This window comes from Rattus norvegicus, chromosome 8 (genome assembly GCF_021556685.1).
Source record: "Rattus norvegicus strain SHRSP/BbbUtx chromosome 8, alternate assembly SHRSP_T2T, whole genome shotgun sequence".
Classification (NCBI taxonomy): domain Eukaryota; kingdom Metazoa; phylum Chordata; class Mammalia; order Rodentia; family Muridae; genus Rattus; species Rattus norvegicus.
In genome coordinates this window covers 95,448,682-95,476,533 of record NC_141541.1, presented here as the reverse complement: position 1 = coordinate 95,476,533, position 27,852 = coordinate 95,448,682, and the positions used below count along the sequence as shown (strand labels likewise).

At 41.0% G+C, this 27,852-nt stretch overlaps 1 protein-coding gene across 1 annotated transcript in view; it reads left to right on the top strand.

The window, feature by feature from the left end:
* The first annotated feature begins 8,869 nt into the window (after positions 1-8,869).
* Me1 (malic enzyme 1) overlaps positions 8,870-27,852 on the top strand; it is a 111,353-nt gene continuing 92,370 nt past the window's right edge. Inside the window, 3 exon segments of the mRNA NM_012600.3 lie at positions 8,870-8,947; positions 24,591-24,724; positions 26,405-26,554. Of these exon segments, the coding sequence (NP_036732.3) occupies positions 8,870-8,947; positions 24,591-24,724; positions 26,405-26,554 (362 nt within the window).

The window sequence follows — 27,852 nt, the reverse complement described above, 5'->3', positions numbered from 1 at the left end:
TGTTTATCTACCCCTAAAGGGAGTCTCTGGGGAGATTTCAACTTGTGGTGTAGCTTGCTGAGGATTCTTCCTTCTGTATGAAATCAGAGGCTCTAAAATTTTAGCGGAACTAAGAAACAAAAGGAATTTAAACCCTACTAAACTGTGTCACCGAGGAAAGAAACACCTTGACAGTGTTTAAAAGCATTGAATTCTAGAAAAATAGGTGTGTATTCTGGTCACAGAGGGGAGGAGCCCTGGAGCAGGGTACATGCAGAGACAGGACCATTAAGGGAGGGGACTCCAGTATTATGCAGTCCCTTTCTATTGATCTTCAGTTGCCCAGAAACCCTTATGAAAGTCCTGTGCCTTAATTATTTGTTTCCTTTTACTTTTTTGTCTGTGTGGGTCTACTTATATATATAAAAAAACTATGTGTCTTAGTCAGGGTTTGTATTCCTGCACAAACATCAGGACCAAGAAGCAAGTTGGGGAGGAAAGGGTTTATTCAGCTTACACTTCCACATTGCTGTTCATCACCAAAGGAAGTCAGGACTGGAACTCAATCAGGTTAGGAAGCAGGAGCTGATGCAGAGGAAGCAGGAGCTGATGCAGAGGAAGCAGGAGCTGATGCAGAGGAAGCAGGAGCTGATGCAGAGGAAGCAGGAGCTGATGCAAAGGCCGTGGAGGGATGTTACTGGCTTGCTTCCCCCGGCTTGCTTTCTTATAGAACCCAAAACTACCAGCCCAGGATGGCATCACCCACAAAGGGCTGGGCCCTCCCGGCTTGATCACTAATTGAGAAAATGCCTTTCAGCTGGGTCTCACGGAGGCATTTCTTTAAGGGAGGCTCCTTTCTCTGTGATAACTGCAGCTTGTGTCAAATTGACACACAAAACCAGTCAGTACAGTACTGGTCTACTTTCGCTTTGTGAGTTAGGTGTAGTATCTCGTCAACAGGTATTATAGCAAGATTTCCATAAGAACTATGTATAATTATGTCCAGGTAACTTGCTATTGGTATTAAGTAACATTTACTTTAAAATAATTACCTATCAGTTTCTCTGTAGCTAGTGAGGGTGAATATGAATGAGGAAAGTATGGATTAAAGGCTGTAGAATTTGATCTGTATGACTTTTATTTTTAATTAATTAAAATTAGTTAATTAATTTTAAGTAACTAATGAAACTCATATGTAGACCAGGTTGGCCTTGAGCTCACAGAGCTCTGCCTGCCTCTGCATCCTCAATGTTCCGATCAAAGGTGTGTGCGCTATGCCCACCTCTGACCTGTAAAGCCTTTCAAGTTTTCTCTGGCAACCCTAGAGCCGTTAAGAGTTGATTTTTAACAATTAGAGAGTTTTGAACACAATATTTTTATATTTGGGCCCAACTTTGCCTGTGTTCTGGAAGTTTCTACCCTTTTCTGCTCAGCATAGTCTTTTGTTTCTACACATACAGACACAGACACAGACACAGACACAGACACAGACACAGACACAGACACAGACACAGACACAGACACAGACACACACTACCCCTTGTATCAGGGTTAAAGTAGGAAGAAAGGAAAGGGAAGAAAGGCCAGTGAGTAGAGAGAAAACTCAGTTCCAGTCAGCGTAAGGCCATGGTGATAATGTCACAGCAGGGTCTCTGTTCTCTCAGCCTCATTGGCCTCATTACCTGCGTGACAGAGCAGCTTCCGCACAGAAGGAGGGAAATGCACTGGGAACATCCCACCGGCTCCATTAGCCAGGAAAGGTAAACAGCCTGCTGTGTGGGTGGGTGAGAGAGGGGGAGCTCAGGGTAGGTATTACTGACTCCACTTTTTCTGGCATCAGGCAAAGGATACATATCTTCACATCTCAGTATAAATAGGCTGACTGTAAACAATTACACATAAAGATTCCTCTATCTGTTTAAATTCCAGGCCTCTTGGGAAGTCTTGAAAGACTAAATGAATTCTTAGGGAAAACAAGGACCCAAGCCTGGTTATTTCAAAACCACAAAATAACTTAATAACTTTCTTACCAATTAAAATTGACTTTTTTTGTTTTTTGCCCTGTCTAAAGATTCTCTAAGTTCCCCTTCAAAAAGTTTGTCTTCAAAAGAATAGCTTGACCCTGATGTTTTCACTATGGCAAGATTTATTTTAACACTTCCCAGTTCTCCTCTGGCCTACGTGCTGTCTCTCAGGTCTCTTCATCTACTGTGAATGAATCTCTTGTCTAACCTTCCCAGCACAGTTTTCCTCAACACACTGCCCCTGCCAGAAGCCAGAGGGTCTGGAGTTCTGCAGTCACACCCACAGAGCCTTCGGAAGACTCCGCTTGAAAGCTAAGTAAGCTTTTGGTGGCATTACAGAGGGGGCTGGTACTTAATACTGGCTTACTTCTATTTCTGTGGGCCCGGGGATGTTAACCACTAGATATAACCCCTGGGCTCTGAGTTAATGAAGTTTATGTTATGAGGTGGCTTCCAGAAGAGACAATATTCTATTAAGATTACTCACAGTAAAAAAAAAAAAGTAATTTAATAAGACTCTTCTGCCCATGAAGATTTTTTTCCTAATTATTAAGAAAAAAAACTTGAAATAAGAAGGCAAATAGGTCAACAGAGTGATAAAAAGAATGCCAGTTTAAAAGCAGTAATTTGCTTCTTGTTCTAAGAAGAAATTTTAAAACTTTAGCAAGTTTTTGTGTTTTCTGAAACCTTGATTTGAAAATAAATCATATGTGGGCTTTCTCTAATATTTAGATGTTCAGAATACAGATATACCGAGAAGTAGGAATCTACATAAGATGATTACTTCGAGCTCAACATCAAGCTGTATTTGAAGGTCAGTCATACATTAGTTAAACTACAGGATAATCTGTTTCTTAGATGAATGAAGGTTAAATGGTAAGTTTGATCTATATTGTTTATTTTGAAAAGTTTAACATTTCGACAAAGTTCTTTAGCTTCAATTTTTTTTTTATCTTGAGATCATTCGTGTTTGTTTTGAATCTAGTTACTTCACAGTAGGGCGAGCAGGGTGGCTCTGCACAGGTATTTGGCACAGAGAGGCGTTATGAAATGTATCCAGTCCATCTTAGACTAACATGTGGCTCGCTCAGTGCCTCCTGCCAAGCTGTCAGGAGTTTCCACTATCCGTGATGCTGATGAAATGGTCTCCTGTTCCACAGCCTCAACTGTCTCAGAAATGAGAGACAGGGCTGCGGTCCTAAAACCTTACAGAATAATACCTGGATCAAATCCCCAGTACCAAGTATGCTACAGATGTTTTCCCTGCATAGTAAACAATATATGCCTTTTATGTAAGCCTCAAACATTGAAGAATTATAAAATGAAATATACTGTTAAAATTCTTGTGGCATATTTTTCTAAATTAAAAGAAGTCCTCTACCCATGATCATTCAGCTTCTGACATTATTTTTAATATTGTTAATTATTATATGTTGTCACAGCTAAGCAATACACGTTTCCCAGACATCTTTTGTTTCAAATATGTAATTCTTTCATGTCTTCTTGTTAACTTCTATGAAATTAGCATAATTTAGTAATCTGACTATGATACTTAAGGCACATTGCAGAGCAGTGTATGATGGCTAATTTCACATGGTGGCTGAGTCTTAACATATTCTTAAGAGATTCCTACTTTTAAAAAAAAAATTTAAAGAAAACATATCTAAGTAATGCACAATGAAAGCAATTTGGAAGCCACTTTGAAACCTCCTCCTCATCACAGTTATCCGTGGTAACTATGGCAACAGATATACTGAAGGGTTTAAGTCTGGATCTGAACTGAATTATGATAATATACTTTGTGTGTGTGTGTTCATATGTATATATGTGTGTAAGTGTGGTGTGGAGATCAGAGGTCACCTCGTATGTTGTTCTTCAGGAGCTGTCCCCTTGTTAAGACAAGACTCAGTGACCTGGAACTTGTTGATTAGGCTTAAGCTAGTTGTCCAGGGAACCCAGGATGTTCACTCATTTCTGCTGTCCTAGTGCTGGGATTACAAGTACATGCTCTAAGCCTGGCTTTTAGGAATTGACTCAGGTCCTCATGAGCTATGGCACGTTACTAGTCTGGTATATACACTCTTTAAATCAGTTTACTGATCTCCGTTCTTCTCAACTTGTTCACTTATACACATTTTATATTCTTGTCTGTGTATGGCAAGCATATTACCCACTACATATATTAGGTGAGCTAGTGGTGGGAACCATTAAAGAGTGCTTCATAGTTCTCAATGGATGATATTATTTTCAAAGCAGCTTCAATAGCTTCCCCAACAAACACACTCACGATGTGAATTTGAGTTTCCTCCAGTTGGGGTGGCTTTCTGTGACAGTTTGGATTAAGAGAGGACTGGAAATCCGTGGCTGCAAAGGCCAGGTCATCCTGGGGAACAGCACTGTCTAACCCGCACTCTGGAATAATGCTCTTCACCAATACAGGACACATTCTATCTCGTTGTCTGTTAGTGCTTGAGACGCAATAATGTGCAAATCAACCCATGAGGAGGAGCTAGGTATGAAGGGACCTCGAGACTCTCTGAAGCAGATACAGAGACAAATAGGGTATATATACGTGGGTATATGCCAAACCCAGTTGGACCCAACTCCTTCTGATTTCCCCCTCCTCCTCTTCTCTTTCCTCTCTACCTCGAGATAAGCTCTTTCTCACTATGCTCCCTAGGCTAGCTTGATAACTCCTGCTTCAAGCAATCCTGCCTTCTGAGTAGCTGGGACTATAGAGGCATGTCAACCACTCTCACTGCAGCCATGTGAAAACCTTGGCCAGCAGAGAGAAGCCAAGGCTGTCCTCCAAATAAGCATGCACAGAAGCTACAGGAGAACAAGAGTGACTGCTGTGGTTGAGGCGTTGTTACAGAGCAATAAAGCATGTTCTGCACGCTATTAGAAGACTCTCTATGCTTTACCACTTTTCCATAATGAAGAGACACTTTCTCATTCCTGTAGACAGAACGGCTCTCATGCTCTTCAGCCTAGAGAAGGCAATGCAAACTTTAGCATACAGTTCATAGATAGCTGACCTTAGACCTAGATAGATAAATTACATGCTGGAGAAGCTATGTGATATCTGGTAAAACCAAACCAAACCAAACAAACCAAATCAAACCAAACCAAACCAAACCAAACCAAACCAAACCAAACCAAACCAAACCAAACCAAACCAAAAAAATTTCCCCGGATCTTTTTTCAAGCACCTTTCTCTGCCAATTAAAAAGAAAAAATAGGGGTTTCACTTTTTCCCCCCAAAACCATTTAGTTTATTATAAGAGAGAATTTAATAGAAACAGAAGAATTGAGCATAATATTATCAATTATACAAGGTTAATATTTAACCTTATTAAGTCAGTTAATCCTGCTTTTTTTTTTTTTTTTTTTTTTTTTTTTGGAGCTGAGGACTGAACCCAGGGCCTTGTGCTTGCTAGGCAAGCGCTCTACCACTGAGCTAAATCCCCAACCCCTAGTCCTGCTTTATAACACAAAAGGTTTTAACTCCTAAAACTGTAAGTAAAATTGGTACTCTTAAAACATTTAGAAGCCAGGCTTGGTGGTTTACACCTGCAATCCCAATACTTGAGAGGTGGAGGCAGAGGAATCACGAGTTCCAGGCCAACTTTGGCTATTCAAGGAGACTGCTATACTAGGGAAACGAAGCAAAACATATATCGTCCAAATTAATTTTTTTTGTAGTGGCAGATGATAACGTCTTCTTTTTCAAAGTTCGATTAAAGACTTACCTGGCAGGGAAAACACCATGATCATTCCCGGAGCCCATCTGTTCCACTCTCAATTTGCCAACCCAAATGAGGGAAACACAACCTCATATTGATGTACATACATGCAGCAGTGGGGCTTGGGGGGAGAGGGTGGGGAGGGACATGACACATACACCCACTGTGTTCCCACTCTCCCTTGATTTAAGACAGAGGGGGGGGGAGAGGGAGAGAGAGAGAAGGGAGGGAGACAGACAGAAAGGGAGGAGGGAGGGAGGGTCACTTGACAAATGCACAGTTCTTATTATTGAAGAAAGTAAAGCATCCGAGGGGAGACAAACTGGGGATGAATGAGCTAGAATAAGCCAAGGAAATGTGATTGTAGAGTGTGGATTCGGAACTAATAGTTTTGATGCATTTTGTACAAGCATGTCAGCTATTACATATCTAAACCAGTAGTTTCCCATTTCGTGTTGATGGAATATTTCTAGGACTGCCTCAGTGGGGGACAAGTTTGCTATACATATACATATGTGAAGTGAACTGGCACATTATTGGTGGAATATTTTTTTAGTTACCCCTAAGACAATGCTTCCAACCAGAGATATTTTTAAGTACTTAAATAGAAAACATCATGTCAAAAATTATTAAAAGCATTATTTTAAAACGAGACTTCATATGGCCAGTGGCAGATATCTTTAATCTCAGCCCTCAGGGGACAGAGGCAGACCGATCTCCGAGAATGAGGTCAGCCTGGTTTTCAGAGTGGGCTACACAGAGGAACTCTGTCTTGAAAAAAACAAAAACTAAACCAACTAGCCAACCAACCAACCAATCAACCAACAGGACAAACAAACACCACAAAACAAATAAAAGAGGGAAACTATTGCTAATTGCTGAAATATACTCTATTCTTTTTCCATAGTTTAGATCTTGTGATTATTTTTATCTTTTCTTGTATATTGACGCCCCCCGCCCAAGCTAATGTTTATGTGCTGGTAACCCCATCTGAAGTTTAGTATATAGTGTGTATTCAGAAAACATTTTGAATATATTAAGAGATAGATGAACGTACTGGAGGTCAAACCAAGAAGTTCACTCATGCTTAAACAAGTGCTTTACCAGGAGCCACATCTCCAGCCTCTACTGTCAACATTCCTTTTGTGTTTTAAGATTTATTTTCTGCGTGTAAGTCTCTCTCTCTCTCTCTCTCTCTCTCTCTCTCTCTCTCTCTCTCTCTCTCTCTGTGTGTGTGTGTGTGTGTATGCTTGCTCCGTGCATGCAGCGTCGAGGAGGGCAGAAGAGGGTGTCAGATCCCCTGGAGCTAGAGGTACAGGTGGTTGTAAGCCATGTATCACTTTGGCCTTGGGAACTGGACTTGGGTCCTCTGCAGTAGAGCGTCAAGTGTTTTTAGCTGTTGAACTGTCTCTTCAGCACCTCCTCCCGCTTTTAACATTCTTTACATTATCAATTATTTACTGGGCGACATTGAAACCCTAGTTCCAGTTTCTTACAAGGTAACGAAAGCAAAGGGGGTTGTTGTTGGTTTGGGTTTTTTTTTTTTAAAACTATGTGCTTGTCTTTCTATGTTTTTGGCAATAAAATCTAATTTTACAAAGAATTAAAAGGAGTGAAAAGTTTGGTATTCTAGTCAATACTTGAAACAGGTTCTTTTTAGACTTTTTTTTTTCCGTGACTGTACAAAATAGCTCCTTGGGCGGCTCACCATTCAAGATGACTGGAACTGTCAGAGAACAAGTAAACACACCAGTTGAAAGCTCGAAGTTTTGCAGGTCCTGGAGGTTTCTGTAATCCCTTAGTAGTAGTGTTGGCTTGGAGGAAGAGGCCACATGGTCTTTGGGTTTATTCATTATTGGTGTTCTTGGCTATATGCCTTAAGTCCCACAAGAATGGACAAGCAACATCTCTAAATTTAAGTCGTAAAAATTACTAAAACTGTTGAAACTTGTTTCTCCTGGAAGTTTGTATCTTCCAGGTCTGCAATTGTAATGTGCCTCATGTAATTTAGGAGAGGGAGTTTTGTAAAGTACAGCTTCTCAGATGTTATGAGGTAAATTATTCATGGGTTATAAAATTCACAATGAAAGGTGTCATGTTAAGTGCAAGAAGTGCTTTTGAAGAACTGTGGGATGCTAATATAATGCTTTCTGTAAAATAACTTGATAATTAAAAAACCAGGCCAAAGAAACTTCTGAATTCAAGCATAGCCCAGAAGCTATAGCTGTACTGATGGGCTCAAGTAAAATAATTAGAAATTATTTCTCAGGTATCTAGGCAATATTTAACCCCCAAATTGTTCCGCAGTGTCTAGATGAACACCATAGAATTTGGCCGTGCGACTTAACTGAAAAGAAAGGGCTTTGTTGTCTGAAGGCTGCTTGGCTGTATTGTTTTGTTTTAATCAGACATCCTTGGGAGACATAGGATTTATTTCTCCAGTCCTTGGATCTTCAAGTATAAATATCAATAATACAACCACTGGGTTTCAGTACTGGAAGACCTGTTATTCTGACCCTCTGTCATCAGAGAAGAAACCATACATCATCTTGCAAAAATTAACATCTTGGTTTCCAGAACGCTCAGGAAAATTGTTCTTAAGCTCAATAGGACTGGCCACTGGACCTGTGCCCTCTAACACCTTTTTCTTACCACGTTCGAACACAATTCCCCTCAGATACTATTCAGAAACAGGCGAGGAGTCGCCCGCCCTATCGCCCAGTGCCATCGAGGCCTGGGCATTCTGGGTCAAAGTTGATCCCCTCCTGCATCAGGCCCCTGGGGCATGGCTGGCATCCAGGACGTTGGGGTTAGGGGAGGACAGTGGACGAGCGGAGGAAGCGAGGCGGCCCGCCCCTCACCCGTCGGTGCCCAGGTCGCACGCTCGGCGCTCACCAGCTTGGCCGGCGCCCCGCCCCCGCCTCCTCGCACGGCGGCTCGGCCGATGCCGCCGTGACTCAGCGCTTCTCGCGGGCCGCCCGGCCGCGGCCGCGGCTAGGCGCGGGCTCCTCCCGCCTCGCCACCCCCTCTCGCCACCCACGCCCGCCCCCGGCCGCGGGGCCTTCCGTCGCACGGCCGCCGCCCGCCGCACTCCGCGTCCGCCCCGCCACGGTGCTGGCCATGGATCCCCGAGCCCCCCGCCGCCGACACACCCACCAGCGCGGCTACCTGCTGACGCGGGACCCGCATCTCAACAAGGTGAGCCCGCGGCCCCGAGAGCCGCCCTGGGCCCCGCCGCTGGGCTGCGGGCACCCGCGTCCCACCGAGGGGACGGTCCCACCCGGGAGGCCACTGCGGAGCCGGCGCCAGCGTCCCTCAGCATCCCGATGCGGGACCACGGGTTGCGATGTAACTTGTGGCCCGCACTTCTTTGTCTGCCCTTCTCCCATCCCGGGAAGGGCAGGGTGGACCAGTGTGGGAATCGAGCGTTTTCCCTGAGGGTGGCAGGCGGGCGGCCAGGTCAGCCGCGACGTGCCTTCCCGGTCCAGGTGACTGGACTGGCAATGACTGGAGGCTGCTGTGGAGACAAGTGGTCCTACCGGTCCTGCCTGAACAGAGATGGGCTCCGAGTGCCTGGGATCCCGTCCACGAGACGTGGGGCTCCAGGACCTCTTGGCTTCTGGGGTGACATGGTAAAGAGGCTGAGGATGCATGGTGGGTGGTTTTTTGTTGAACCCTACATGCATGCCTAGGTGGGAAAACTTACATGTTACGGTGGTACAACCATTCGTTTCTTTTTATTTATTTATTTTTCTTTCTAAATTCTGACTTTTGGAAAGTTAATTTTTTAACCTGTCCTTTTTTTTTTTTTTAATTGCAAGGAAATTCAATATATGCCCCAAATCAGAGTTCCCTTTTCTCAGGCTGTGATATCTCCTCTCCTACCCCATACCTAAGGTCTCTCCTAAATGAGAACATCTTAGAAATAATCAGTTTGCTCTTGTGAATAACTAGGTCTTATTTTATACAGTGTGGATGGTCATTAGATTGGTGTGTGTGTGTGTGTGTGTGTGTGTGTGTGTGTGTGTGTGCGCGCGCGCGCGCGTGCGTGCATGGGTGAGTGCATATCTGATTTCCTATTTATTCAGCATGACATGAGTGTCAGCATGGAGGCCTTGTAAGTCTTTTAGGGTATCACTTTAATGAACCCCCCTTTTCATTAAGAAATGGACCCTTAGCTTTCCTCTCTAGTCATGTTTTAGGTGACCTGTGCTCATTAATAATATCTTAAACACGTGTGATTATTCTGTTCATTATAGCTAGTTTGAGTTTGTAATTATTTTGTAGTGACTTCTACAAATCTTTGATTATTTGATTATTTATAGTTACATAGTGTAAAATTTTAAGTTTTCCTACCTATTTTCCCCTCAAAATAAATGTAGGTGCTAGTTTGAAATCTTTTTCTTCCTTTATTATTCTGTAAGTCGAGGTCTATCTTTCACTAGAACAAAGGTAAACTTTGTGTGACAAAATCATTTGTGGCTTTCACGTGTTACCTGCCTGCCCTGATTTATGATGAAATTATGGGTCCCCTTGACAGGATCACAGGAGTAGTATAACCTGTTTGATTTTCTTAAGTCAAGGTTGAAATGTTTGCTAAGAGTGGGAAGGCAGGCTGGGCCACCCCATAGCAAAGGTGTGCTTCATTCACCTTGTTTGGAATCTCCTGTTAACCTGAACCAGGTTATTCTAACTAACTTTAGAATAACCCTGTCACAAAGATCTTACACCAAAGGTAGAAAAGTGCAGTTTTAATGTGTTCACACATTCTACCTGTAGCTGATCAAATTGGATCACAAATCTGGGTCATCTTGGGACAATCAATAGAATGGACTTTACTTATTCAGCCTTGGGATCCGTGTGATGCCCTGTGGAAGTAACATCACTGAAAGCAGGTTACTGGGATTTTCTTGATCAGCCATACACTCAAGAGTCCTCTTTGTTCCTAGGACACGATTTTTCATTTAATTTTTTAATTTTGAGATGACTTGACTCCAAAGGGATGCTAAACAGAACCGTGTTCTCTAAATTTCTCATACCAGCCCAGCCTAGCCTGTTACCGGCCTGTAGGAAGACTTGCTTTAACCACACTGAGGAGCTTGGTGGTTCCGTATTGTCCTTACACGTTGTTAGTATGACGTCCTTCCATATAGATATGGATGTCCACATCTTCCACTGCTGAGGAAAGAGGCTCAGTGTTAGGAGTGCTTGCTGCTCTTGCAGGGACCTGGGTTCTGTTGCCAGCACCCAGCTCAGGAGGCTCACAACTAGAGGCAACCACGCACAACTTGTAGAGAGCGTGCACCTACACACACAGTGAGGGAGAGAGAGGGAGAGAAAGAGAGAGCATCTCTACCACTTAGCATCAGATTCAGTCTCTGTTATTCCAGTATTTTCAGTGACATTTCCTGTTCTGTAAATGTAAATTAATGTTTTACTATCCTTCCTAGATTCGTCTAACTCCCTGACTTAGCCTTTAGCTTAAAATATATTTGATGACTTTCTTTTTTCCATGTTTGTTAATGTGACATTAATTGACTTAGTGATCATTTCCCTAGGGAAACTTTTCCTAATTATCTTGTCCCCACTGTCATTTAATGCTTACTCCTACACACGCAGTTGCCCCACATTATTTTTTATGTATTACTTGGTCAGTTTTTATTTATTTACTTATTCAGCCAAATCCTGCTTGTGTAGCCTTGGCTACCCTGGAAGGAATTGGCTGTGGACCAGGCTGACCTTACAACATAGAGACCTGCCTGCCTGCCTCTGCCTCCTAGTGCTCAGACTGAAGGCCTGCATGGCCCCAGCAACTGCAGGGAGCTTTCAAAGTGTTGGCTCAGGCAATATCCTAAGACAGTACAACTATTAATTTAACTATCTCATAATATCTAATTAATGCACATTTACACAGAAGTCTAAAGTTCCTTTGAATCTCATAAATTGTTAATGGAATATAGTTAAAAATGTTAGGAATTTGGCTTTTATAATCTGTGAAACTTTAACTACTTATTGGATAGTCTTAAGGAAGTAAAAATTGGTAAAAGTCAAACTTAACAGTAGACACGAAGTCAAACAAACAACAACAACCATAACAAAAACAACAACAACCCAAACCTGAGAGATATAGGATCTTCATACTTTATACAGAATTCTAAACCCTACCACTTGCTCATAGTCAAATGTGTAGCATTGGATTCTGTCATAGGTCTTGGCAAGCACTTCTGCTTCATACTTAGGGTATTTATGAACTTAGCATATGTACATATATGTCTACATACATATGCATACATGTATACATTTACACACACACACACACACACACATACACACACACGTAAATACTTACGTAACTTTTTGAGACAGAATCCCACTTGGTGTAGTTGAGGCTAGAACTCATGTAGACTAGGCTGACCTTGGACTCAAAGCAGTACTCCGGTCTCAGCCTTCTGGGTGCTACAATTGCAGGAGTGAACACATACCCCACAGCCTGAACTGTTTTTAAGATGTTTATTTGTGCCATAAATATATATTATATATGTTATATATGTAATTATATATTTATTGTATATATATACACATTTAGATGTATTGGTTTCAGGATATCCTCTGATTTAGATGACTTGTAATTCTATGTTTTCAGAAATTTTATGTGCTCAGTAATCATGCTTTATAAACTACTATGCAAAAATTAAAATCATATGAACAATAAAAATAATTATTCCCATTATTTTCCACTTTGTTTATGCAGTGGTGGGAAAACATTAATTGATAGCTTTGTTACAGGTAATTGTTTCTATGAGTGTCCAAGTGCTACCCCTCTTCGGTATTTTATACATTTTGATCCAGTTGTAACTAGGGTTTCTCCTAAGGATTTAATTCGGTCCTAAAAGGCGAGTTTCTGAAAAGTGCTGCTTCATTGCTGCTTGCTTCCCAGCATATCAAGACCTGGGTTGCTGTGTTATAAGGAAAAGAAAAACAAACAGATCCTGTGTTTAGGAAGAAAAGACACTGCAGTTTAAGACAAATAATTGTTTTGAATAATACAGAAAATATTAAGAATCACTATTTTTCCTGAGGCCATGCAGATGGTGTTATAATCTGAGTCATCCATCAACCTCCTGTTTCCAGGCCCCTGGAGTCTTTGAATTTGAAGACGGAAGACAGACTTTAGTCTTCACTATTGTAATCTGGTAACTTTGGAGTAAAATAATAAAAACGGTTTTCAATATCATGAGTGGGGAAGTTCTAGAGTTTTTATACTGAAAGGTCACCCACTCCACTTTTCACTGATGAGAGTATCAGGGAGGGCTGTGTGTTCGTGCCTGTGCTTCCATTATGCATAGTCCTAGGGATGAATCTGAGGGCCAAAGGGTCCTAGGACTCCAGTGTAGTATTAGCAGTAGGCCCTTAAACTTAGACTAGATTACAATATTTTAAAATTAATCCGTCTCCAAAGATATTTTCCAACTTGATTGTGACATAGTACATCTATATTAAAAAATAATGCACACACATACATGTATGTTATGAAGGTCTTCATGTGCTGTGAATTACATTACTCCAGAACTCTAGTGTTGTAACTCCACCTGAACTGCAGGGTAAGTTGTACCTCAACCTGGATTGTACTGCAAGGCACCACCAAAAATATTCTCTAAAACTAAAGATCAAAAAAACCAGTTAGCACTGACCCTTAAATAAAAAACAAGGCATATGAAAAGGAACTCTTCATGAGGAGTCGATTTTGAATAAAGTTATAATAGTTATGAATATAAGCCAAGTAGCATACAGCTACCTTCATATTGAAGACATCTTCCTAAATTCTCAAAGTTTTTTTATCACAAAAAAGTATGTGGGGTAATGCATATGGTTAGTTTATGTATAATGAAATGTATATACTTAACTAAATATACATAATATATCAATTTTTTGTTTTTAAATTTAAAATTATTAAAGTTAAATTTTATCTTTTAAATTAAAAAAGCTTAGAATGTTACTATATGACATATAGGAGAAATCTGCTATCTTGCATCTTAAAGTAGAAAAATAAACTTCATATCAAACAAATAACATTCTCAAATTTCTCAGGCAATTTATGCTTTCCAAACCATAAGAAAAATTCTTTTGTTAGATCAGGAAAATGGAAAACAACGACTCCTCTGAGAATTAACATGCAACATGAGGGTATTGCTGGCTTTAAGGGATCTGCAAATGTCAAGTTACAACTTCAAGAAATGATACCATGTGGAGTGTCAGTTCTTAAAGCCTGAAAAAAACTACACAAGTGAGAAGCTGGGGTAATCTAATCAGTCATTGCTAGTTTCTTTTAATTTGTGTGTTTAGACCATTTACATTTAATGTAATTGTCATGTTTAGACTTATGTTTACTATTTTATTAGATGTTTGTCCTCTCTGAGTTTTACTGTGGGATTTATCCTTTTCCATTGTTTTAATGTTTATCATATTTTAGTCTATTTAGCTTATGACCACATCTCTTTGCATATGTATTGTTCAACTCACATCTTTATGTTTGGGTAGGACATAAAATTTTAAGTCCTCTTAAAGAGTTTAGGAGAGAGAGTGGAGAATCTGATACAGTTCCCAGATATTTACAGCTTCTATCCTTATTTTTGATTGCTGATGTTCCCAGTTTTCTTCAGGAGACATTTTCCTTCCATTTCAAGAAATTTTTTTTTAGAATAGGTCTGCAGGAGACCAGCTGTCTTGATTCCCTTTCTTTGAGAATGTTCTTATTTTATCCTCATTTCTGAAGCAGATTTTCACTGGGTATGGAAATATCTGTTATCAGTTTTCTTCCTCAGTATTAATAAACATTGTTACCCTACTTTCTGGTCTCCTTTGTTTGTGATGAGAAAGCTGTAGTCACTTAGGCAATTATATATATGTATATCACTTTTCTTTGGATAGTGGAGCTTGTTTTTCAAAATCTTGTCTATAGATGCTTTTGGAATTAGAATTTTTTGTTAACCTTCTTAGCTTTGTTAAATTTCATAATTCAATAATCTTACATCTTTTTGCAGTGCTTTTTTGTAAATTTTAAAACATTTTCAAGTCTTTTTTTCTTTCTTTTGCGTGTGTTTCTCTGAGTGTACTTATACACACATGTATGTGTGGAGGATGTCTTCATTTGTATGTATGTATATACATGTGTGTATGTGTGTATGTATGTATGTGCATACATGTGTGTATGTGTGTATGTATGTGCATACTTGTATGGATGGTGGATGTCTTCGTTTGTATGTATGTATATACATGTGTGTATGTGTGTATGTATGTGCATACTTGCATGTATGGTGTATGTCTTCGTTTGCTCTTCACTTTGTTCTTTGAGACAGGCTCATCCTCTGAACCTAGAGATCACTGATAGGCTAGTCAGGCTGACCAGTGAACTTCAGGGATGCCTGTCTGCCTCCCTAGTTCAAGGATTAAAAAGCTTGCCACCATCGCTGGCTTTAAGAGCCAACTCACAGCACTCTATCATTTTAAGACTGATGACATAAGTGCTAAATGCAGAACAATATTAAAAGGCCTCTTAGTCTTTTATTTCATTCATTTGTCTGCTTAGTTAGTTTGTAATGATTCATCATGAACATCCCTGACTTTTCATTCCATTTTATCTCCACACTTGAGCCCACCCTGTGAATACTTTGAGTTACTGTGTTACTCACTTCTAAAACTTGCATTTGCTTTTATTTCTTTGCTGATACTTTATACTTATTTAAAGGGATTTGCTCTTATGTTTGATAATGACATAAATAGTGGCTCTAAATATTTTGACAATAGCACTATAGATTCATTGTATAAAAGTAACAGGTGTATCTCCTGCTTCTGTGTCCCACCTAGCAGGGTCTGCTTCCTGTAGCTAACACAACTTCCTTCTGTTTGCTCTCTCAAAAAGCCATATCTTTCTGCACTAAGTTCATGGCAATGCTGTCACCTCAGGCATCAGCTTCTCTCTCAGTCATCATTTACCGCTCATTTTAATGTCACTGCTCAGCACACTCTTCCCCTTAACCTCTAAACAAAGCTACCTTTTTGTTTTCGCCCTGTGCTGGCTGGGTTTTGAGGCTTTAACATAAGCGAGAGTTGTTTTTGGAAGAGAGATTTCAAATTCTCAACTGAGAAAATGCCCCCACCAGATTGGCCTGGGGACAAGCCTGTGGTGAATTGTTTTGATTGACCATGGTGTGGGAGAGCCCAGCTGATTGTGGGTGTGTCGTTCTTGCCTGGTGGTCCTGAGCTGAGTGCTATAAGGAAGCAGGCTGAGCAAGCCACTTCTCCATGGCCTCTGCATCAGCTCCTGCCCCCAGGTTCCACCCCTGTCTGATTCTTGTCCTGACTTCCCTCATCAATAGAGTGTTACCTTGCAGTTGTAAGGTGAAAAAAACCCTTTCCTCCCCAAGTTGTTTATGGTCATGATGTTTGATCACAGCCAACAGAAAGCCTAACACACCTGAAGGGACCACATTGGTTATTTTAGTGTAATTTGTGTACTTCTTAGTAAAATATCCTGTTTGGTTCCCTTAATTGTAATATTGTGGGCCACACCTCATGTGCTATTGGTATTTTGTATTTAATCACTTGTTATAGTTGGTATTTTGCATTTCATCACTTGTTATAGCTAATCTTGCTTATCAATTTGGCATACCTGAGAAGAGAGACCTCTGGTGGGCGTTTGCTTCCATCTGGCTGGGTATGTCTGTGGGTCATTTTCTTGATTGTTAATTGATGGGGGTGCTATTCCTGGGCACATGGGCCTGGGATGTATGAAGTAACTGAGCAAGCCAGAGGAAACAAGCTGATAAGCAGCATTCTCCATGGATTCTCCTTCAGTTCCTGTCCCAAGTTCTCACCTTGACTTCTCACCTTGGCCATTGGATGTAAGATAAACCTTTTCTTCCCATGTTGCTTATGTTCATGTGGTTTTATAACAGCAGCAAAGTGTAGCCAGCACAGCATTGCAAGCACAGATTCAACAGATAACTTGTTGGAAAATATAGGTCGAGCGTGACAGTTAACTGGGTGCCTGGGCCACAGGGGTGCCCAGACATTTAGTCAGTCAGGATTCTTAGGGTATTTATGGACGAGATTAACCTGTGAATTGAGTGAAACAGATTTCTCCTTTCTGGTGTGGGCGAGCCTCATTCATTAGCCGAAGGTCTGAATGGAATAAAGACTAGGTTGGAAGAGCATCCTCCGCCTGTCTTTGAGCTGGCGACAGCTTCTCTTCTCTTCTCTTCTCTTCTCTTCTCTTCTCTTCTCTTCTCTTCTCTTCTCTTCTCTTCTCTTCTCTTCTCTTTCTTCTCTTTTCTTTTCTTTTTTCCCTAATCCTTTAAACTTAGAAAGATTTCAAGGATCTTGCCCTTTTGGCTTTTCAGGCAGATACAATACCACTGACTCCCCTGTCTGCCCCTTGCTAGAGGTAGCACTGTGGCTTTTCTGCCCTGGTAGACATACGGGCCAATTATAGTTCTCTTATAATTACTAAATCTCAGATATATGTGTCTGTCTGTCTGTATGTATGTATGTATGTATGTATGTATTGCATACATATGATGACCTCTGACTAATGGAGTTTCATGAGCTCAAGGAAGTAGCTAAGTGCAGTCAGAGACAGTTTTTACACATGGCAGCTGTGACCCTGTGGAAGAAGATGCTTGTGGAATTTCTGGTTTTATCATGTCAGAGGTATGTGTCCTTTAAGATCTACAGCACCATTTTCTGTAGAAGTTCTTGGTGAAAGCCAGAAGCCCCTTAACAGTTTAAGTGCATATACTTAAAATCACTATTTAAAATAAACAGTGCACCTATTAAAAACAAAACTTATTATACTGAAAATATTTAAAAACATGTGATATAAAAAAAACATGTGATATATGTTTATTAAAAACAAATTGTATCAAGAAAATATAATGTACATGTTGACAAATATGTGCAGTTTAAAATAAATCTTTTTATTTGCATCTTTTTTAGATATCTTACTATTTTGTTCTTCAGGCTTAGTAGCTGAAGTGTAAACAAGTCTGGCTCAAGACTTCGTGTGTGTGTGTGTGTGTGTGTGTGTGTGTGTGTGTGTGTGACAGAGAGAGAGAGAGAGAGAGAGAGAGAGAGAGAGAGAGAGAGAGAGAGAACACATGCATGTGTTTGTGCATAGATGTGGAGGCCAGAGGACAACCTCAGGATCATCCACCTCTTTTTGAGACAGAGCCTCTTACTGATCTGCAGCTTACTGGTTAGGCTCTACGTTACCTTAGCAAATTTTTGCAATATGGGAGGTTGTTTTTTTTTTTTTTTTTTGTTTGTTTGTTTGTTTTGAGATGGAGCCTCTGTAGCTCAGACTGGCTTTGAACATATTTCTTACTCACTTGTTTATTCTTACAGGCAGGATATCACTGTGCAGCCCTATCTGGACTGGATAAAACTAGCTGTAGATCAGGCTGACCTGAAAGTCACTCAGATCCACATTCCTCTGCCTGGAAAGTCATACAACACTACAACTGGCTCTGTCCTTGAATTCTTACTGCTTTGGTCTCTCTATGGCATGCTGGAATTACATGGTCACCATACCCTGAATCTAAATCCTTAATCATTCCCCTCTCCCCCCTGGGGGAAAAAACCTCTTAAGAACTGAGAGAATTGAAGGGTCAGGGGAGATGTTCAGTTAGGTGCCTAAAATACAAGTATGGAGGCATAAGTTTGAGTCTTCAACACCCATGTAAAAATGTTGAGCATATTGGTGCACGTCTCTAACCTTAGCACTGTTTGGAGGTAGATTTTGCGGTAAAAAGTAAAAAGGGGAGGAACAGTTTCCATACATACCCTGGTGGTCACGCTCTTGCTAGTTGTGGCTCCAGCAGGCCATTGGAACTAATGCTAATTTATCTCAGTGGCTCTCTTCTGCCCCCAAGTCCTTTCTGACCCAGGTGGTGGCTGCCACACCAGTTTCATATAGAGACCGCCTATCTCGTGGCTCTCGTACTGTGGACTCTGTTCACATTTCCAGCATCTACCCCCTAGTCCCAGCGGTGGCTTCCCTCTTCCAACTCTCTGCCGTTGCTCTGTTTACATTCCCAGCACCCACCCTTAATAGCTCTGGTATAAACTCCCAACAACTGGTTAAAATCAAGACTCAACAAACTGCAACCCATGTATTGGACTTACGTGTTAAATTCTCACTCCACAGTACATCCATACAATAAACTCACAACCAGTCGATAAGGATATAAACCGCCCACCTAGATAAGGTATATTTACCTACAGAAATCCATCCCAACGACCTTGGCAATTCAAGACCACCCGGATCTGGGTCATCCTTCCCCGCCTCCATCTTGATTCTCTTTCCTTGCCCCTCACCCTCCCGCCTTACAAAAGCTTTACCTCCGCCTTATTTTTTACTGTCCAATCATGGCCTTGACCTGACTTGTGCCAGCCCTCACCTGCATAGACATCAACTTACAGGTAGAGACAGAAAAATCCCTGGAGCTCAGAGGCCAGCCGGCAAATTGATGAGTTCCAGGTTCAGTGAGAGACCGTCTCAAACATAAGGTGGAAAAGAGCGACTAAACAATATAATCAGTGTGGTCTATGTTGTTTATGCACATGCACATGTGTGTCACATGCATCTGCACACACATGTACACCCCATACATAATACATATTAACATAAACAGGAAAAAATTGCATATCAGTAGGAAAAAATCATATGTTTTAATTAGAATTAGAAAAGTAATTTAATAATTTAGGGGACTCTAAACACTTTGGGAGATGAATGCTTCTCTTTTTGTAGATATAAAATGTGTAAATTCAAAATATGACAATAAAAATTAAAGCTCAATTTTGCCGCCTCTTAAAATTCTTTACTTGTTTTGAAACAGGATCTTGTTATGCAGTCTCTGCAAGAATTGACTTTACAATTCTCCTGCCTTAGCTTCTCTCATGTGCCTAGCTTCAATTTCATTTATTTGATTTAGAATAATAACTAATAAAAATGTAAATTCCCCTCTGGTATATGTATGTCGATACTATTTTCCAAAATTCTAAAGTATTTTAAATATGAGGAAACATTTTTTAAAAAGCTTGACTGGTCAGATTACTTGCAGTCACATTAAATCTAGAGGGATGGAGGCCCTTGCCTGTGTGTGGTGAGCGCTGCAGGGTGTGGAGCAACTTGTCTTCATGGGCATGGATACTCCAGTGTTAGGCACCTCACTTCTTTTCCTGAGTGTAACTGTGTAGTACTCTAGGCACGAAGGCATCTTGTTCATCTTCTCTATCGAGCACTTGAGTTCCCTTTAGGTTGAAGACTCTCTCCGCTTGTTACCTTTCACTTGCTTTTCCGGTTTGTAATATTGCTTTTCCATGAAAGAAAAAAAATAGTATGCAGTTACAGAAATTGTTGAATTCATTCATAATTTGCGGGTTATTTATTAAGTGTTAAGTAGTATTCTAGACACTAGATAAACAAACATAGTCATTTATACTCTATTTCAGTGCTCTTAAACACATTAATGAGTCATGTTGTTATTAATAAGTCAGCTTGGTTTAGTTTTAGTTATAACTCTGAGACAAGTGAATCCAAACCATGCAAGTTCTCTGGGAGCATTAGAGCAGGCCATTGCAGAAGACTGGATGCCGTTTGTTTTCTGATTTGTTTCTGCTGAGTCAGCGAATCACTCCTGCATATCCCTCAGTTATCAGGTGTTTGCACAGAGCTGCTAACACAAGCCCTCCTGTTAGCATTTCTGCATAACAGGCTTAGATTACTTAGGAAGCTATGGGGAAGAGAGAAGAGTCACTTTGTTTGCTGCCCCTTAAGTGAAACAGTGCCCTTCTGCTGCCTAGTGATTCAAGAGTCTTGAAGGAGTAAGAAAAGAAGGAAGAAACTTCAGATTGTTCTTAGAGGTGAGGGCCATAGGGGGCCAGAAAACCTGTTCTATGTGTGGACATTTAACCTCTCAACTACTTGACACATTTGAGAGGTTAGATGCAGGTGAGACCCTGTATGTACTCAGAAGTCATCGTTTGCTTCGCAGGTAACATGAACATACAGCTTCTTTGAAATGTTGCATTCCCAGGTCTAGACATGGCTGACTTGTTTCTAACTTTCTGTAAAATGGTTTTTAAATGATGCCTCTACTAATATAGTAAATAAAGGCTACAGTTAACTAAAATCATTTATTCTAAAAGTTTCAGGGATTCTAAGATTTGTTTCTTCTTTTTCTTCTTCTTCTTCTTCTACTACTACTACTTTCTGTTGAGTTTTATAAAAAGATAGAGAGGGATATGTTTGTTGGAGGTTTGGTAAGGTGTGGGGAAAGCATTCCTTCCTCCTGAGGGACCAGCCACAAGATAGTATAGTATAGAATAGAGTTTATTCAGGACATGGAGAGGGGAGTTGAGAAGGTAGTAGAGACAGAGAAAGGCAGGGGGAGGGGGAGAGGGATAGGGAGAGGGAGGCCATGAGCACGTGGAGAGAAAGGGGAGAGAGAGGGTAAGGGACAAGAAGACAGAGCAGGAACAAGAAGGCAAGAGCAAGAGAGAGGAGGGCCCAAGCAGCCCCTTTTATAGTAAGTCAGGCATTTCTGGCTGTTGCCAGGTAACTGTGGGGTAGAACCTAGACAAAATGCTAACACTTAATGATATGAACCCAATAATGGGATCTTCTCTTTCCTTTTAACTTGGTCTATTTTCCCAGATTACCACCCCCCCCCCTTTTAAACAGTTGAGTTGGTGCCCTGGTAGGTCTGTGAATATTTGGCGAACACCATAGGAGTCTGCAGTTACTAAACATCGAAGACTATGGGGAGGTTTCCAGATGGCATTCTCATTTACATGGTGCATGGTTCACAGTGTAGGTCTGTTGGATCAGAACAGATGCAGGATAGTCTAAGTAGAAGGCCAGCTCTATCTGAGTAAAGATGGCTGAGCGCCTCTGTTACTCAGGAAGGGGCTCCTGTCAGTACTCGGAGCACGAGCTGTAATCTCAGAGCACCATAGTTCAGCTGGTATTTTTGCAGGCTGCTCGTCACAGCAGTAACATTCAGTGCTTTACTGCTTCTCTGTAATGCTTGCATTTATTGAATTTTTTTCTTTTTGGCCTTACATCCCCCTCCCACTCTCTTTCTGTGTTAGAAAAGAGTCCAAGTTACTGTTCTTTTTCATATATATGCATATGATACATACAATTGAATATCTGTTCAATTTTCCCTTCCATCAACTCTTATTCCTCATTGTAGGAACACTCATGGACAGAGGAAGTGTCTGCACAGTCACTCAGGTATTTAGTGTATATGTTCCTGTCCATCATGACTGTCAGACAGTAGCATCACAAGGGGCTGAAGCTGCACAATGCTATGGACTAGGCATTTAAAATGATGGAGGGGATCCAGTTCCTGGTCACAGACAGCCATCTTGTGACCTCACATGACAGAAGGGGGTCCAGGCTCTCTGGGGTTTCTTTATCTTATTCCTGTTCATAAGGGAGACTACCAGTCATCTTCCAAAGATTCTGCCTCCTTATGAGACTGCCTGAAGGCAGTGATTTCCACAAATCAATTAGGGAGTGTCCACAAACATTCTAACCACTGTACCAACCATCATACATGTCAGCACTTAAGAATGGGCCCAAAGAAACAGCAGCCCAGCCTTGGAATAGAACCCTGTTAGGATCCAGTGTCTCCCCTGGGAATGCTCTAGGGAGTATTCCTTATCCCAGTCCACCAGACAGTTCTCTGTATTAATGACCTTGGGCTTCTTTGCATTGGCATTCCACAGTGTGTGCCAACAAATCCCTTTGGTCCATTCTGGCTTTTCTATCAACTTCTTATTTCTATTTTATTTGCTCGTTCTGGAGTTTTGTAGCCTTTTATAATTATTGTTGCTTTATCCTGTGTTTATGTAAAGTTGATAATCTGACATAGGAATAAGAGAGGTGATGAGCCTAGAAAAGCTTTGGAGGGGCACAAGCTTGGGGTCAGTCTTGATGGGAGGAGAAGCAGGTAAGGATTACCTTTTCTAAAAGTTAGGACGTAACTACATCAATTTTCCCCTTCCCATTCCTTCCTTGCTCCTTCAAAATTATGACCTCTTTAAAGTGTAATCCTCTGTCTCTCTGTCTCTCTGTCTCTGTCTCTCACACAGAGTACATTTACATTACTTTGTATCTATGACTTCACGGCTGACCACTTGGTATTGGGCAACCAATTGGGGGCTCAGCCCTGGGGAGGAATATTTCTCCTCTTACCAACATTCCTTAGTTACTTGTAGTTCTCTGTCTATGGTGGAGCCTTGTGAGATTGTCCCCTTCTATATTAGCATGTCTATTGGAGATGTACTTCTTCAGGTCTTGTTTAGGTGGCCGTATGATAGTCAAGGCATCCTGGGTGGAACTTCTTGTCTTTTTAGGAGACAAAGTTCTCACAGCAGATTTCCTGCTCCCCTGGCTCCGACCGTCTTTCTTCCCCTTTTCCATGATGTTCCCTGAGCCTTAGGTGAAGGAGTTGTGTTACAGATGGGTCAGTTGGGGCCGGGTGCTCTGCATTTGACTGGTTTCTGAAGTGGTCCATCTGTTCTTGGAAAGGGACATTTCTTTGGTAAGTGTAAGAACTACACTTAACTGTGGGTAGAAGGACAAATATATACTATACTTACCTATAGGTAGAAAGATAAATATTTAGAATGCAGTTAGGAATTGTGATGGTTTAGTAAAGTTGCAGTTGTAGGTTCTCCTATAAGATCTATGACCTCACTATCCCCTGGTCATTGGCTTGATTTCTAATATCAGATAATGATTTCCTTCTAGTTAAGTGGGCCTTAAATCCAATTACGAGCTGTTGGTTACTGAGGGTTTGTGTGACAAGGTACCCTTAAAGATATCTTACCATGATGGTGACTGTTAGGGTTTATAACTGTTACAACTGGGTAGGACTATTGGCTGCTTCTCTTTCTTGGAAGCTTACATAGCACCTTCCAATACCTTTCAAGTCAGATCTAACTTGAGTCTACTGGGTTTTATGTCTGAAGTGCATGGTGTCAAGAACATTCTTAATAAAGATGTCATACATAGAAGAATTAAGAACATGGTGCATTGGGCTTTTGGGGGAAATTAGCATTACCAGAGTTACATAAGGATGGTAGGAGATAACCTGAGACGGAGAGTTGGATCAGGTCCCTGAGAGTCTTGCAGTTTATTTCCTGACCTAGTTCATAGTTCCAAGTGCAACAGGTGTCAGGTGACCTACTTCTGTTCACATGTAAAAATAGATAACTATTCACTTTTATATTTTTCTAACATTAATGATTGCATCTCTCATTTTTGTATGCACATGCATGTAGTATATGTGCTTTATGTACATGCGTGTTTGTATATGTGTGTGGATTTGCATTGCACATATGTGCATATGCATGGGGAGGCCAGAGTTGGACTAGGCGCGTTTCTTGATCACTTTCAAGCTTATGTTTTTGACACAAGGTCACTCACTGACACCAGAGATTACTGACTGACTGGCCAGTTGGAGGCCCGCCTGTCTCCCCTCTTAGCTGCAAGCCAGACTTGTGTGTAAGTGCTGGGCACCACAGTTCAGGTCCTGGTGTTTGCACACTTCATTGGCTGAGCTCTCTCTCCCAGGCCTCTTGTTTCTGTGTTTTAGGCTGTTTGCTCATGTTGTTCTCCACTCTCATCTTCCCATCTGTGGGTAAGGAAGCAGATGGCTAAGCACAGTTGTCGGCTGCACCTCCAGCAGCGTTAGACCCTGCACTCCCAGGGGTCCGTGTGCTTGTGGGCTGTGTCTTCTCCAAATCAGTGTTTGCTTCTTTGTCACAGGACTTGGCTTTTACTCTGGAAGAGAGGCAACAGCTGAACATTCATGGCTTGTTGCCACCCTGCATTGTCAACCAGGAGATCCAGGTCCTTAGAGTAATTAAGAATTTCGAGCGTCTGAACTCTGACTTCGACAGGTAACACATTTATGAACAATTTTCTCTTATGGAATTTCTTATAGTCTTTTGTAAAGAAACTTGAGCTATTACGTGATTTGGAATGTATAGTTAACTTTGAGAAGAATTTGTTTGCAAATACAGTGATTTTTTTTAAACATTTACTTTCTCTAGGATATTTGAATGAAGTATTTTTATAATCTAATCTCAGTTTATCTTTCTCAAGATAATTTTTCTAGGAGAAAATGATATATGCCCATATCACTTAATATGTTATTTATTTATATGTAAACATAAGCATTCTTAACAAAAAGGGAAGAAATAGCCATGAAAATTGCTGTCTTTGTTTCTAAAATTGATCATTGGTCGTGGCTAGTGTTTCTATCTACCCTGTTCTGGTGGATGCTGACTTTCAGTCCTGAACAATTTGGGCCTTGGTAGTGCTCCCTACATGGGTGTATAGTGCTCCTTACATGGGTGTGAGTTTCATCCACAGGACAGCAGGGTGGGACTGTGGCAGGAAGGGGCAGCTTATCAGTTCCTCTGAAGGCAACTTCTGTGGGAACTGTTATTCCTTCCTGAGGACAGCTTTCCCAGTGACCTAACCACCTTCTGCTAATGTCACTTCTTGATTTCCCAGCACTTTTCCAAGCAGCACTTTGGAGGAGACCAAGTTTTCTGCACACGTTCACATACTTAAATTCACACACAGAAATCACTCCAAAGGGTCTAGTTTTTTTATTGAACAGTTTTTCAAGATTTTTTCAGTTGTATAATGTAGTTTGAATTTTATTGAACGTTACAGGTAATACAGAAAGGATTATGTGTTGTAGAAAGAGACTTGCCTCTACCCAGAGAAAGGCCATTAACAGCTTGATATGATGGTGATTCATTTAATCTCAGCACTCAGGAAGCAGAGCCAGGTGGATCTCTATATGTCCATGCCAGCCTGGTCTAAAGTGAGTCCTAGACCAGCCAGGACTACGGCGTGAGACTGTTTCACAAAAGAAAGGAAGGAAAGGAAGAAGGAGCCATTAGCTTGCCTAAGTTAGTGGTTAGGCCCTCCTGTGATACTCTCATCTCTTTATAAAGTAGGGACTACGTCTGTCTACATACTGAACAGAATTGTTACGTTAGCAATAATAGTGATGTTTGAATCAAATTTATGTGTTCTCATTTTTTGAGATCACGAGGTTTTATGGTGTGTATATATCTGTGTGTGTGTGCACATGTATGTATATGTCTGTGTGCATGCACATGCATGCAGTTGTGGAGACCAGGAGTTGACGTTGGCTCTCTTCCTCTATAGTTTTCCACCTCATTTTCTGAGACAGAGTCTCTCACTGAACCCAGAGCACATTGACTGACTAACCTACTGAGCTCTGGGGTCTGCTTGTCTGTAACCCTGCACGGGGTTACAGGTGTGGACTACTGAGTGTTGTTTTTGCGTTGATTCCAGAGATCCAAACACAGATCCTCACGTGTGCATGTGCAGATCCTTGGGTTTCCATGGAGCCAGCTCCCTAGCCCCTTGAAGGATATTTCTAAATATTTTTGCTATTTCCCTTATAAGACAGGGTCTCACTATGGAACCCAATCTGTCTACTTGACTAAAGATGTGTTGTGTACTTGGTTGAAATTAGATTTCTAATAGCCATTTTGACTATTGGAAATAGATCTAATTGTGTCTCATGTCCACAGGTATCTTCTGTTAATGGATCTGCAAGATAGGAATGAGAAGCTCTTCTACAGTGTGCTTATGTCTAATGTTGAAAAGTTCATGCCTATCGTTTACACTCCCACCGTGGGTCTTGCATGCCAGCAATACAGTTTGGCATTCCGGAAGCCAAGGTATAAACTTTTATTTTAAATACAATTTGCATTTTATCTTTTTTGTAAATTTTTTAAATTTTGTAATTGACATGAGTTGTATTAATCTATCATACAGAACACGTGTAATCATGAAATGGCTAAATTGAGCTCGTTAATGGGTACATTATCAGTTATATTTGGTGATTATTCAAGCCAATTAAAATATATTATTATCAGTGAATTTTGGCAAGAACACAGAAACCAGTTTCCTAGCAATTCCAAGAATCCGATATGTTGGAGCACGGAGAGCTGGCTCACACTGCTCTTTGAAGGGCCATACTGAGTAGCTCACAACTGCCTGCTACTCAGTTCCCGGGGGTTCAACACTCTCTTCTGGCTTCATGGGGTAGGACAACTGCATTCATGTTCATATATACATTCACACTTAAATCTTAAGCATTTAAGTAATTAAATAATTAAAATAGGTTTTCATTATCTGTAGTCACTGTGGTACACAGTGCTGCTCTCTATTCCTTCTTACCTAGTTGAAATTCTGCATTATTTGACATGTATCTCATAATTGTGCAGCAAATCTTCCAGCCCCTGCTAACTACTTCAGTTGTTTGTGTTGTGAGTTTGACTAAATCAGTGAGCTACCAGGTTGTGCCTCCCATTCTGGGTTTGGCTTGTTTCGCTTAATATACTGTCCTCCATGTTCACCCAGGGTTTTAGAGTGACAGTATACACTCCTTCCTCAAGACAGAACAGTATACTATTGTGTGTGCCTTCATAAACTCATTTGTTACAGAAATAAGTCTGATTATGTATCATTCATACCCCAGCCAACATGTCTCTGATCATTTTAAGGATAGGCATTTCACAGGGGTCAAGTGGCAGCTTCACCAAAACGATTCAACCCAGCATGGGTGACAAATTATGGAGCTGAAACTTAGGGAAGAAGAAGCCTCATGAATCTGGTCAGTCTAGGGACTTTCTGAAGTCATGAAGTTGTTCACTTCCTGTTTTAATGTCTTTCCACTTCCTGCAGGATTGACTGTTTCAACACTCCACCTAACGTCCTATGTCTTAAGAAACTTCTTTCAAAATGAGAGGTTTTATTAGACAAAACCACTCAGTAACACGCCTCCAGTGGCTGTCAACTGCTAATAGCTCCTAAGTAAGGGGCGGGGTCAGAACACCTCAGTCTGTGTATTTCATGGAGTTTCTAATATCTTAGTTTGTGCATTATGTATGCTATGATTATATCTGTTTAAAGTATGACAGTGATGAAGAGTATTAATGTGGATCTCTGAAGAGACCCAATTATTAGGATTTCT